Source organism: Diabrotica undecimpunctata, chromosome 6, assembly GCF_040954645.1.
Source record: "Diabrotica undecimpunctata isolate CICGRU chromosome 6, icDiaUnde3, whole genome shotgun sequence".
Taxonomy (NCBI): Eukaryota; Metazoa; Arthropoda; class Insecta; order Coleoptera; family Chrysomelidae; genus Diabrotica; species Diabrotica undecimpunctata.
In genome coordinates this window covers 20239562-20253707 of record NC_092808.1, presented here as the reverse complement: position 1 = coordinate 20253707, position 14146 = coordinate 20239562, and the positions used below count along the sequence as shown (strand labels likewise).

At 30.2% G+C, this 14146-nt stretch overlaps 1 protein-coding gene across 1 annotated transcript; it reads left to right on the top strand.

The window, feature by feature from the left end:
- The first annotated feature begins 1050 nt into the window (after positions 1 to 1050).
- LOC140443270 (uncharacterized) lies at positions 1051 to 9613 on the top strand. The gene is made up of 2 exons (XM_072534417.1): positions 1051 to 1833; positions 7056 to 9613. The coding sequence occupies exons 1-2, from the start codon at positions 1808 to 1810 to the stop codon at positions 9010 to 9012; spliced, it is 1983 nt and encodes a 660-aa protein (XP_072390518.1). The 5' UTR covers positions 1051 to 1807; the 3' UTR covers positions 9013 to 9613.
- Positions 9614 to 14146: the final 4533 nt, after the last annotated feature.

Below are 14146 nucleotides of genomic sequence, written 5' to 3'. Positions count from 1 at the left end.
AAAACAATAAGATAAAAGTCAGAATAGATGGACAACTTACAGAAGCTGTAGATAAAGGCAATGGAATAATACAGGGATATTTACTAAGATCTATGCTATTCAACGATAATAAACAATGAAATATGAAATGAAAATTCTCCGTTGCGCAGACGCTGCAATATTCACAATCATGGTATAATAAATACAAGGTATGATACATAATGTTCCAAAATCGGTTCGCTTCGCGCATGATGGAGCAAAGATCCCTTCTTCAAATAAAATTTTAATGTAGTTGTACAGAAAAGACTTTTAATTTTTTGTTAATATAATTTGGCTAATTTAATTATAGTAATTATAAAGAGATGATAAAGTTGTGTTACTATAATATTTAATTATAAAAAATATTTTATAGGTGATTTGATTTAATTTAATTTAATTTAATTAATAAAACACACACTGTTTTAAATGACATCTTTTATGATTTACATACAGAAAATTATCTTGGTGTTGTTTAATAATATTATTATGTAGCAGTATGAGCCTAGCAGGCCCATAGATTTTCTTGACTCTTCTTTTTCACTTTTTTTTGTCGGTTGCTTTTCTTCTCAGTTTGTTACATTCAGTCTTATCATATCTTCTTTAACTTCATTGTTTCATCTTAACATCGGTCTTAATTTGCGCCTTTTGTCTGCCAATGCACTAGATAGTACCGTTCTTGGAATTCTAGATGGAATCATTCTCTGCACATGTCTCAACCATTCAAGTCTTTGTGCCTTAATTACCGCTAATATGTTGGGTTCTTGATAGAGCTCCGTTAGCTCGTTATTTGTTCTTTTTATCCATTGTCCATTTAAGTTTTTCCCACCAAAGATTTGGCGCAGTATTTTTCGCTCGAAAGCTAATAACAACTCTTGGTGTTTTTTTGGTGTGACCCATGTTTTAGAAGCATACGTCACTATCGGCCCTATTACGGTCTTGTATCTCCTTAGTTTTGCTCTTCGAGATATATTTTTGCTTTTTAACAACCCATTGAGAGCATATATAGGGCGGTTGTCCGACATAATTCTGTAATGTACCTACCTACTCACATGTAAGATAATTAAAGTATCTATGTATTTCTATATAGTTTTTAGTCACCTGGTATATGTTATTTACAATTATGAAAAGTTCTCATGTATAATCACTAATAATTATTTGCTGTTAGAAATCAGAATCAATACTCTTCATAAATATTTTCCTATTTAGAATAAATAAGTTTCGCTAGTTTATTCACCTAATACTTCGTATCTATGGAATAATAATAATTTATTTCTCTTATTTCTTTGTTCGATAAGCTATCCGTATTTGCTATTTTAATATTAATATTTGAGTCCAATCTCTTGTACTCAAATCCATCCAGAAACATCGTTAAATAATTGTAGATAACAGAACTTATATATTCATAGTTTTAAGAAATAACAAAGAGAGTGTAATTTTCATCCTCTAATATAATAAATTTATACATGTCAATATATTCTGTTTAATTCCAAAACAAAGAGTTAGTCCGGAGAAGAAATAAACGCATAGTATTCCATAACAAAATTTGGTGTCAGAACGTGGGATATTAGTAGCAGAGTTCCTCTGATTGCTGATAGAAGGAGAGCTGAGGAATTTTTGAATTGACTTGTTTCCTTCGAGGAATCATTCAAAAAAAAACTGTCAGTGTGGAAAAATCGCCACTACAACTAATTACATTGGGGTCCAGTACATCCAGTTCGAAATCCAGTTCCAGTCATAACCCAATTGTAGTTCCATCGGAAGTAGAGGTGAACCCGTGGAATAATAGACTATGCGACCAACAACAATATTCTACTTGTAAGTACATTCTATCTTAAATTCTGTCTCATATTTTAAAAATCTTGTAAACGTATGTCTACTTTATATCCTGATATAAGTAACTTATTTGACGAACAAATACCTTCTCCCGACTCAAATTCTCTTTCAAATTCTTCTACTTCTAATTCAAATAAAATGTCAGTATCAATTGAAATAGCTGAAAAACTTCTCATTCGATTTGATGGTACAAAATCAAAATTATACGAATTCATAGACAATTGTGATAAAGCATACAATTTAGTAAATCCGCAATCCAAACCCATCTTATTAGCCATTATAGAAACTAAATTAACCGATAAAGCTAGGGCCATAACTAGAAACAGAACATTTGACGAATGGAAAGATTTAAAAGACTTCTTATTAGATGCTTATTCTGAACGCCGAACTGAAGGTCAGTGGCAATTGGAATTACATTCCTTACGTCAGATGCCCAGTGAAAATGTAATGTCATTTGCAAATAAAGTTGAAAATTGCTATATAAAATTAATAAATACACTTGATCCAGACTTATCTCCAGATGCAAGAAATGCATGTACTAAACTCTTAAAAACTCAAGCACTAAATGTCTTTATTAGAGGATTAAACAAAGACCTCTCTATTTTAATCAAAGCCCGAAATCCAGATTCCTTAGAAAGAGCTGTTGCTATAGCAATTGCCGAAGAACAAGAACAGTTATCAAGACAAGAAATTTTCAGACCATTCTGTAATATTTGCAAACGAAATAACCATTCCTCAAATAACTGTCGATATAAAAACAATTCAGATAGAAATGTTAGACATCTTCAAAATTCTAGTTTTCAAAACCCAAAATATCCTAATTCAAATCTTCAAAGGTCAAATTCTCAAAATCAAAATTATAAACCTTCAAATTCAAATTCCAATTCTGATTTTCCTCCAAACTTAAGAAAAGAAAATACCAACACTTCCCAACGTTTTTGCAGATACTGCAAAAAACCAGGTCACGTTATAGAAGAATGTAGAAAACGCGAATTTAACAATAAAAACAAAAATCCAACAAATTCTTTAAACTTCCAGAATCCTCGACAACCAACGGTCGATTCTCGAGGAGTTCGTTCAGTTCAGGCCGTATCACAACCATCAACTTCTCAGTCACTTCCTATGTAGATTTACCCTTAGTAAATAATTCTAATCCATCCTCTTGCAAGTTTCTAATCGATACAGGCGCAGATATTTCTTTAATTAAATATTCAAAAATACTAAACATTCCAAAAATTTATTCTAAGTCTATTACTCTACGAGGCATTGATAAAAATGTCTTAAATCCAAATAAAACTATATGTAGTTGTAACGTAAATTTCAAGATAAAAGATTTTGTCCAAACTCATGTTTTCTATGTCGTAGAAGACGATTTTCCTCTTCATTTCGACGGTATATTAGGTAGCGATTTTTTTGAAATAAATAAATGCCAAATTGATTATAAAGAAAATAAATTAAACTTTAAAAATTGTTCTATTTCAATCGAATATATAAAATCTCCATTAAACAATGACAATGACGAATTTCTGAGAGATCAAAATATCGAGACAAGTTCTAATATCGATGAAATATTTCCTTATGATGCTAAATCCATAGAGGATCATTCTTATTTAGAAACCAATGATATCCAAATAACCTTAAGTAGTGAAGAACTACTATCCAATCCAATTCAATCTAAATCTAACTCTAAATCCAAAGAAAATTCAAGTCCAAAATGTGTAAAATCCACTGAGATATGCACAAATAAAACTTGTAACTCTTCACGAAATCATAAATCAAAATCCTGTTCAGAAGAAAAATCCTGTTCAGACGATCTTATACTAAATCAAAACTCTAATTCTAACTCAAGAAGTAATAAAACTATTCTATCCGCAAGAACTGAAACAATTGTTCAAATTAAAGTAATAAATAATGAATTAAGCGAAGGATTATGTCCCGAACGCGAAATCTTTAAAGGTGTATTTTTATGTCCTAGTGTTGTTAAAGTAAAAAATGATTTCTTTTTAACCTCAATCGTAAACACTACTGAAACGGATGTTGAATTAAACGATATTCAAGTAGCAATAGAAAAAATTCCAAATTTACAAAACAATGCAAATATACGAAAAATGTCTTCTTATAAAGATAATACGAATTCTAACAGAATTGCTAAATTAAAAAATGCCTTGAGAACAGATCATTTAAATAGTGAAGAAAAATCATCTTTAATTTCTATTTGCAAGGAGTACAATCATATCTTTTATCTGGAAGGAGATCAACTTACCAGTACAAATGCCATAACTTGCAAAATTCCTTTAAATTCTAATGTACCTATTAGCACTAAATCATACAGGTATCCTGAAGTACACAAACATGAAGTCGAAACTCAAATAAAAGGTATGCTAGATCAAGGTATTATCGAAGAATCAACTTCGCCATGGAATTCGCCCCTTTGGGTTGTGCCAAAAAAGGCCGATGCTTCAGCAAAGAAGAAATGGCGAATTGTTATAGACTATCGACGACTAAATGATATTACTATAGGAGATTCATTTCCACTTCCGAATATAGTCGATATATTAGACCAATTGGGTCATTCAAAATATTTTTCAACAATAGATTTAACATCAGGATTTCACCAGATCAAAATGGATCCTGAGGATTCTCCAAAGACTGCTTTCTCAACTCCGTCTGGACATTATCAATATTCACGAATGCCATTTGGATTAAAAAATGCTCCCAGTATTTTTCAAAGGCTAATGAATACTGTCCTCTCAGGAATACAAAATTACAGATGTTTTGTCTATCTCGACGATATAGTCATTCATGCCGATACATTAGAAAATCATAATAAAAGATTAAAAGAAGTATTCGAAAAATTGTCTACATTCAACTTAAAAATACAACCAGATAAGTGCGAATTTTTTCGTCGCGAAGTAATGTATTTAGGACATTTAATAACTGAATTTGGTGTCAAACCGGACGAAAAAAAGGTATGTGCTGTTACAGATTTTCCTATACCCAGAACACAAAAAGATATTAAGAGCTTTTTGGGTCTCACTGGTTATTATAGACGCTTTATAAAAAATTTCAGTGCTTTAACACAACCTTTAACAAAACTGCTGAGGAAAAATGTTGAATTTAATTGGACAAGCATTCAACAACAGTCATTTGAGAACCTGAAATCAATACTTTGTTCAGAACCAATACTTCAGTATCCAGATTTTACCAAACCCTTTGTCTTAACAACGGATGCTAGTAATTATGCAATAGGGTCCATACTTTCTCAAGGTAAAGTACCAGATGATTTACCTATTGCTTATGCTAGTCGTACCTTGAACAAAGCGGAATCAAACTATAGCACAACAGAAAAAGAATTACTTGCAATTGTATGGAGTGTTAAACACTTTAGACCATATTTGTACGGAAATAAATTTTTCATTTATACGGATCATAAACCACTCACATGGCTATTTAATGTAAAAGATCCCGGATCAAGACTCGTTAGGTGGAGATTAGCATTAGAAGAATATAGCTATGAAATTATTTATAAACCAGGTAAATTAAATCAAAATGCTGATTGTTTAAGTCGTCCTCCTTTAACCATATCTGAAACAAATATTTGCGAAGAAAACAAAAACCCGGCAACAATCACCTTACAAATAAACAAAATGAGTAAAGAAAATAATGACACTTATTCACAGTTCTTATCTAAATCCGAAACTATATTAATAACAAATGATAATATAAAAGAAACAAATGAAAAGATTACATCATTTTCACAAAATTTAGCATTGTTTGTTTCCGTAGATTTAAATTTTAATGAGATCGTTCAGAAACAAATAAATAAACAATTCAGTCATATAGAAAAATTGAAAGCCAAAAATCCAAGACTAAATGACATTATATATATTTCTGATCAAAATAAAAACTTTTATTACATATTTATAAAAAATAATTATTGGGACAATACCTCTTATGAAGATATATTTAATTCCCTAATAAAATTAAGAGACTGGTTATTAAACGATAAAATATTAAAAATTTGCCTACCCAGAATAACTTTTAGCTACGATAAATTAAGTTGGGGAAAAATTAGATCTATGATTAGATTTATTTTTAGAAAAACTGATATATCTATTATCATTTATCATGATATACTAACAAATCCTGAACCTGAGGAAATAACTACAATATTACAAGAGAATCACACTAGTCCTACGGCTGGACACTCTGGTTTTCATCGGACATACAATCGTATAAAAAAACATTTCAAATGGAATAATATGAAAAATGATATTAAAAACTTTATAAAAACCTGTGAATCTTGTCAGAAAAATAAACTCGTTAGAAAAAATTCGTAAAGCCCATGGAGATAACAACAACAAGCTCAAATCCATTAGAAAAAATATTTTTAGATATAGTAGGTCCTTTACCTTTAACCGAGTCAGGTAATAAGTTCATATTAACATTACAAGATGACTTAACAAAATTTTCTCAAGCTTATGCAATTCCGAATCATGAAACCAAGACTATCGCTGAAAATCTGGTTCGTGGATTTATTTGCAAGTTTGGAAAACCCGATATAATAGTTACTGATCAAGGCCGAGATTTTACTTCCAAATTATTTTCTCAAATCGCCAAGCTTTTTAAAATCAGACATATAAATTGTACTGCTTATCATCCAGAATCAAATGCTGCATTAGAAAGGAGTCACGCTACTTTAGCAGACTACCTTAAACATTATATTAAAGCTGATCAATCCGATTGGGACGAATGGCTAGATTTTGCTATGTTTTCATATAATACAACTAATCATACTTCAACCAAATTCACACCATATGAACTAATATTTGGATATACACCTAATCTACCTAGCAGTATAATACGACCAGTAGAACTCAAATATACATATGAAGATTATTTAGATAATTTAACACTTAAGCTTAGAAAATCTCATGAGTTAGCAAAAACGAATTTATTAGAATCTAAAGTAGTCAGTAAAAAATATTATGACCAAAAGATTAATGACACCGTTTTCTTAGAAGGACAATTAGTATATCTCCAAAATGAGCAAACAAAGAAGGGTCAAACCAAAAAACTTACACAAAATTATAATGGACCTTATAAAATTCTAGAGATAAATTCTCCTGTCAATTGCACAATTTTAGTAAATAAAAAACCAATAAAAGTTCACATGAATAGATTGAAACATGCTTTTGTTTCAGGTATGCAATAATATGGCTGACAAATAGTGAACAAATTCACAAGAAATATACCAATACTCCTATCAACAAATCACCTGGAATCTATTACGAACACATAAAAAATGTTCAATTTATTGAAACTCATTGGAACATATTAAGTCATATTCCTTTACAACCTTTTACAGACAAATTAAATTTTGTAGATCTCACCTATCAAAAAACATTAAGACTGTGTCAAAACAAACCAGTTCTTATTGAATTACGATTATGCGATACTTCACTAAAACTCTTAGGACAAATCATACCTAGACTCTTTCAAGATGAACAAACTTTAAAAAACATAATTCTGCATGAACATTTTAGACCAAAACGCGCTCTATTTAATGCAATTGGATCTGTTTTCAGGACCTTATTCGGTACCTTAGACAGTGATGATGCTGAAAATTTCAATAATGCTATTAACAAAGCTGAAAGTAACGAAAATCATCTTCTTGATTTACTAAAACAACAAATTCATGTAGTAAAAGCCACGATTGCAAATTTTAATAACTCTATTACAAATCTAGACCGAAACAAAGTGATTTTTGATAAAAATTTTGAATCAATTACCAATTACACAGATAAAATGAATAATAAATATTTTAATTTAGATTTAAAACAAAAAATTGAAGAACATTTTACCTTACTAACTTTCTTTATAACAGAATTACAACAAGAATATTCTACTTTAATAAACGTTATTCTATTTGCAAGAAATAATAACCTTCATCCTTCTGTTATAACACCTGAGCAACTAATTCAAGAATTATCTAAAACGGTAACGCATTTACCTAGTACATCGACTTATCCATTTCCATTGACTATCGATTATGCTCATAAATATTTCGATATCATTTTACTTAAATATATATATTTTGATAACAAGATTTTAATTACGGTTAGTATACCTTTGGTTAGTAATACTCCTTATTCTCTTTTTAAACTAATATCTCTTCCTATAATTCATCCAACATTAAAGAGACTTACCTTTATTCTTCCATCTGTCAAATATCTTGTTCTTTCAGAAAATAGAAACATTTATGTTACTATTGATACATTAGAAGACTGTTATTCATTAGATGAAGAAAAACTTATTTGCAAAAATCCTGATACTTTCCGATTTACACACACTAATCCAATTTGTGAAACTGAATTGTTAACTTCAATAACAAACATACCATCTAGTTGCGATACTCGTATAATTCAAACAGAATATGAAATTTGGCATAAATTAAACAAACCAAATTCTTGGATATATGTTTTACCCAAACCAACAGATTTAACTTTAAGCTGTCAGACTAGTACGCCAATATCTATTGTTCTTTCAAACACAGGTATTTTTTCTACTTCGAATAATTGCAAAACTTACACCGGATCAACTATTTTGATATCTGTCTCAAATCCAAAAGAAAGTAATTTTCAGTCTATCATTCCAGATTTATCCCTTCCAGAAGTCTGTTGTGATGATATTAAGATAAATAATGAATCCAAATTACACCTTGTTCCCTTACAATTAAATAATCTCGATCGAGATGCATTAAATTTAGCAAGCCATAAACTAGATAATTTAGAGAAAATGACCTCAGAAACAAATATTAATTTTTCAGACACAATAAAAAATAGTTCTTATTTCACTTATGCAATCTTATTTTTGATAAAATGTATGTTACTTTATATTTTATACAGGATAATTAAATATTTTTACCGACGATTTCGTAGAAATCCGTCACATAGTTGTCAACAAATTACAAATTGTTTAACACTAAATATATGTCAAAGTAAACGAAAACATGTACATGAGACAGATTTAAGTATAGATTGTAAACATAATAAAGACAATAATTATAGTGAATCCAAAAAGTGTGAAGAGACTAGTTTCACAGAGACTACACCGATAAGACGAAGTGAAAGACTATCGAGACTAAAAGAAACTATTTAAATGTGTTAAAATAAAATAATAATGTATACAAATGTTTTATACCATTTAAATGAAAATTCATTTTACAATTATTTTCATTCTTACAAAAGGAGGTGTAATGTACCTACCTACTCACATGTAAGATAATTAAAGTATCTATGTATTTCTATATAGTTTTTAGTCACCTGGTATATGTTATTTACAATTATGAAAAGTTCTCATGTATAATCACTAATAATTATTTGCTGTTAGAAATCAGAATCAATACTCTTCATAAATATTTTCCTATTTAGAATAAATAAGTTTCGCTAGTTTATTCACCTAATACTTCGTATCTATGGAATAATAATAATTTATTTCTCTTATTTCTTTGTTCGATAAGCTATCCGTATTTGCTATTTTAATATTAATATTTGAGTCCAATCTCTTGTACTCAAATCCATCCAGAAACATCGTTAAATAATTGTAGATAACAGAACTTATATATTCATAGTTTTAAGAAATAACAAGCAGAGTGTAATTTTCATCCTCTAATATAATAAATTTATACATGTCAATATATTCTGTTTAATTCCAAAACAAAGAGTTAGTCCGGAGAAGAAATAAACGCATAGTATTCCATAACAATTCTTTTCTGTATTTTGTCTTTACAGTTTGGTTCTCTTGAAAACATTTCCTAAGTACTCAAATGTTTAAACTTTTTCGAATTTATATTGTGTTCCCTTTGCCGTTATCATTGTTATGTACTGTTATAAGTTATAAATTATGTGCAGAAAATACTAACGAAAAAACGTAAACAATCCATATGCTTTGATGCTGCACATCAAATCACTAAAAACAAGTGAATTACAAGTTTTACAAAAAAGTACTATACAATATACTCGTAATAGGTAAACTAAACAGCAACTTACCGCCACAGGTACTTTTTAAGACACCATAATGATTTTACTGAAGAAAAAACTCGGTAAATTGTTATAATGTCGAAAATGGTCATTAAAATATCATTACAAATAATGGGTCCGAGCGATCATTGCTACATCACACGCCTGGCTTTGATGTCAAATGTCATGCGCAATATAATAACTTGTGTTCATTGTATCATGATTCACAATATTCAAGGGACAAATCACCAATTGGTAGAAGAAGTATCGGTCGACCGCTCAAGAGGTGAAGCGACAATCTTCCATAAAGGCTATAACCCGCAAATAAACAAACAAAATTTCTTATATAAAGGAAGAAGAATAAGAAGTTTAAGTAAACAAGAATCATTTAAAACAGTTTCAATAGAATATCTAGGACAGAATGTATTTTCCATCTAACTATCTAACACTGATTTAAATTTTTTTCTTTTATTTAAAAACCAATGTCTTTAATATTTATTGTTTTCAAAATATCTCCTATGCACAATATATTGCTAAAGAATTCTTTTAGCATTAAACTCTGTTCTAGGTAAATATATATTGACGTTTTTCTAATAAAATTCACACTCAGACAAACCTTTTCGTAAATTTACAAATGAATGGGTGTAACTTGTAATTTATTGAAGACATGTTTTAAAAGTAGGTAGTCTATGTTAAATATCAACTAACAGGGTACAACATACTTCTTAAGTCAGCTGTGCGCGAAAACAGACATAGGAGGGATCTAGGCTGCCATGAGGGCCTGTTTGTCTCGCCATTGGTTGACGGAGGCATTAGCGTATATTGCCTCACAACCACACCTACATTCAATTTCAGTAGCGTCTCTGCGCTATTGATATATTAACCCTCCACAACCGTTTTACCGGCCATACGTCTTAATTAGCATCTAAATTTGTTTTAGGATTTCAGTCGGCATTTCATTATTTGTCTTTTAAGAATTTTTAGTCTGCAGAAAATATTATGTCGAAAAGATAGCTATTTAAATGAAGTGTAAAAGAATGCATATTAAAAAAAAATGACTTTAAATACGACAAATGCGCATTAGTATGAGCCTTCAGTAATTCCATGTGTAATTAATTGTATTGTCTGAGGTTTTTAGATCGTCGAAAGAACTATAGCAAACACAGTGTGAAATTCTAAACTGTTTTATTTCTATTTTCTCCAAATGTACTCTTTTTAGTCAAATATTTACTAAATGTCAGCTATTTCTGTGTGGCCATGTCAGAAGTGCTATATTTTGATCATTATTTTATTCATATCTTCATCATATATAACTGCATATTTATACTGTGCTCTAATTTGTTCTTCAGATGGCTGAATGATATCATTTTCTCTGAAATGGAAAGAAAACTAAATCAAAAATAAAAGTGATAAATGTAAACATCAAATACACATCAAAATAAAGTATCTTAGTAATAAAAAAATGTATTCATCTAATGGTATATTCGATGAAACAGTAAAACTACATCTGTTATTATTGTAAAACTAAACTGTTATTTAATCGAAGATTCGTTAGATTTATTAGATGATAGACGCATTAAATTCAGAGAAAATATTTAGATGAAAATTGTCCGTATGAAAGTTATAAAAAAAATAAAATTTTAAATTTCAACTTTCCGGTCTTAATATCAACATTTTATTAAAGCAAATTGATTTAAACCGTAATATTTTAAAGTGTAGAATTTAATGTTTCTTTTTATACAATTACTTAAGGACAATCCTGTATAAGTAGCAACGCACATGAATACGGTACATACAATATTTGGAAAACGATCATAGACAACCTAAAAAGTGACAGCTGACAGTTATGAACGAAGAAAAATATAATTCAGCGATCACACTATCAGAATAAACCTAAGACAAGGAAAGAGAGGGTACGCGTAATCGTATGGAATTGACTGAAGCCTAAACTGGCACCAACCGTCACCAGAAAAGTTGCCAGGTCATATTTTATTTCTTCAGTAGATTGAGAATAATGGATATATATAAATAAATATATTTTTTTTCAAAATTTATGATTGAACACTGTTCTTTGACCGTGGTGAGAAAGCACATAAGTCATTTTGTCTAGTTTTGCAGTAGAAGCGATTTAATATTCACCGGTTACCTCTAAATCCGTTTTATAGCCCTAAATTACGTGTTACTTACTTTATTTGATTTTAATTGTTGTTTTTATAATTATCTATATAAATGTCTTATACTAATATAGACTATTCTCCAAATTTTCCACCACTCATGAAATAAAAAATATGTCAAAAATGAAATTCGTGACTTATGTCATTTGATCCCAAGTGTGTCCATGACTTATGTGTTATTGCACTTACAGAAAATGGTTATGAAAATCATATTATTAAACAAAGTATTTTTTATTTGTTATAAAAAAGGAAGTTTGATAAAAAAAATAAAGCTGAAAAAAAGAATGAACCACAAAGATAATAACTATTTAATCAATATCTTCGTCGATACCTGAATAGTCCAGCAACGCTGTTTCGATCGATGAAAGATTTTCATAGAACCCATGAAAAGTTGTAGGGATTAAAGGAAGCAAATCAAGAAGATCCTTCTTTTTTTCTTTATTTATTGGCACATCCGCCTTATATTTCAACGGGGGAACTAAATTTCCCAACCCATTTCGTCTAATAAAAGATATTTCCTTAAATGGCTTCTCTGCATTTAAGGATTTTTTAAAAAATATTTTCTTATTATCCCATTTTATATAATTTAGCCATTGCACGTCATGCCAGCGAAAAGGTTCTCCTTGATCGTCTTTTTCCTAGACACCATTGGCCCCTTTAACTTGTCGCATTTATGGCAAATATCCGTTTGAGGCTTTTTAAACGACAGATTCAATTTATGAAATTTAGATCTATAATATGGATACGACACAAAGTTTTGGTATGATTCCTTGTACAGGGAATACATTGCTTCTAGGGTCAAATGTAATGGTAGAAACCATTACATTTGACACACCGTTTATTTGTTTGGACGCGTGAGTAGCGGCTTTCGTAACTCAGGAAACTCAAAATATGCTTACCGAGTTATTCTAATTTTTCTTCAGACCACTTGTTTGGTGGAATATTCTTTTATTGGGCAGAATCAGTCTTTGTTTCCGCAGGTTATGCTCTTTTTATTAAAGCGATAACTTTTATGAAATTGTCTGTTTCATTGAAAGTCACAAGAAAGCATTTACGGCAAACAGAAATGGATTATTTATTCATAAAAAATATTTGTAGGTTTTGAGGCGAAATTTTTCTTTGTCTGGATCGTCTGTATGAGGCCTCTGCAATTTTTTGTCATGTATGGTGAAAAGACTGGCTACTCTCTTGTCGTAACTGCCCAAACTCCAATATTCGGGAAAAATTTCTTTCAGCTGATTTTCAGTGATTTTTGTTTTGCACTTTGCTCGGCATAGTGGCAGAGGTTGAAATGGTCTTTCTGGAATTATTTTACCATTTTTTGTAATATATGACTTCCCGAATTACTTTTTTTTTTTTCGTAATTCTCTAGCCTTTCTTGTGTCCGGTGTTTTGTTCAGCTGTTGACGTGATTTTTACGCTTTAAGTAAAATTGCTTGTAGTATTATTATTTTGTCATCGAAATAGAATTGCTTTTAGGAATGTATCTGCTATCAACTCATCATCAACAGACACTTTAAACAAAAAACTTCTGGACATGTGTTATTCGCAATATCAAACAAAACTAAACTATTTTAGGCTAAATTATTTTCTGCATGTAATGTTTCATTAGCGCCTAGTAACTTAAGTCACCGACGGGACGACAATAGACAGCAAGTTCCAACTGGATCTCTTCACATAAGTCGACTTAAGTGTTTATTCACAAACTCAAGTCGGTATTTTCTCAGTATGGTTATTATGCACACTTCATAATAACAGCTGTAAAAATGCATAGTAGACTAAAGTGCTTAGAGCCGATGATAGTATTACAAATCACCTACACAATTCGGAAAATTTGACTTATGTGCTTACTCACCTCAGTCACAGTGTTATAATGATCACTTTTTGAACATGATTTTATCATTACATATTGTTCAGTAGATATAGTGTTTCAGTAAATCAGTAAATTGAAGTTAGAATCAGTTGACCTGGTAACCCTGCGGGAGGTAGTAATAGGCAATGTAAGGGCAACAAAACATACGGTTACATCGAAACTGGCTTCACTTTTCCAAGGTTTATTAAATGAACATTACCTGCCCTCTCTATCCGACGACTGTAGAA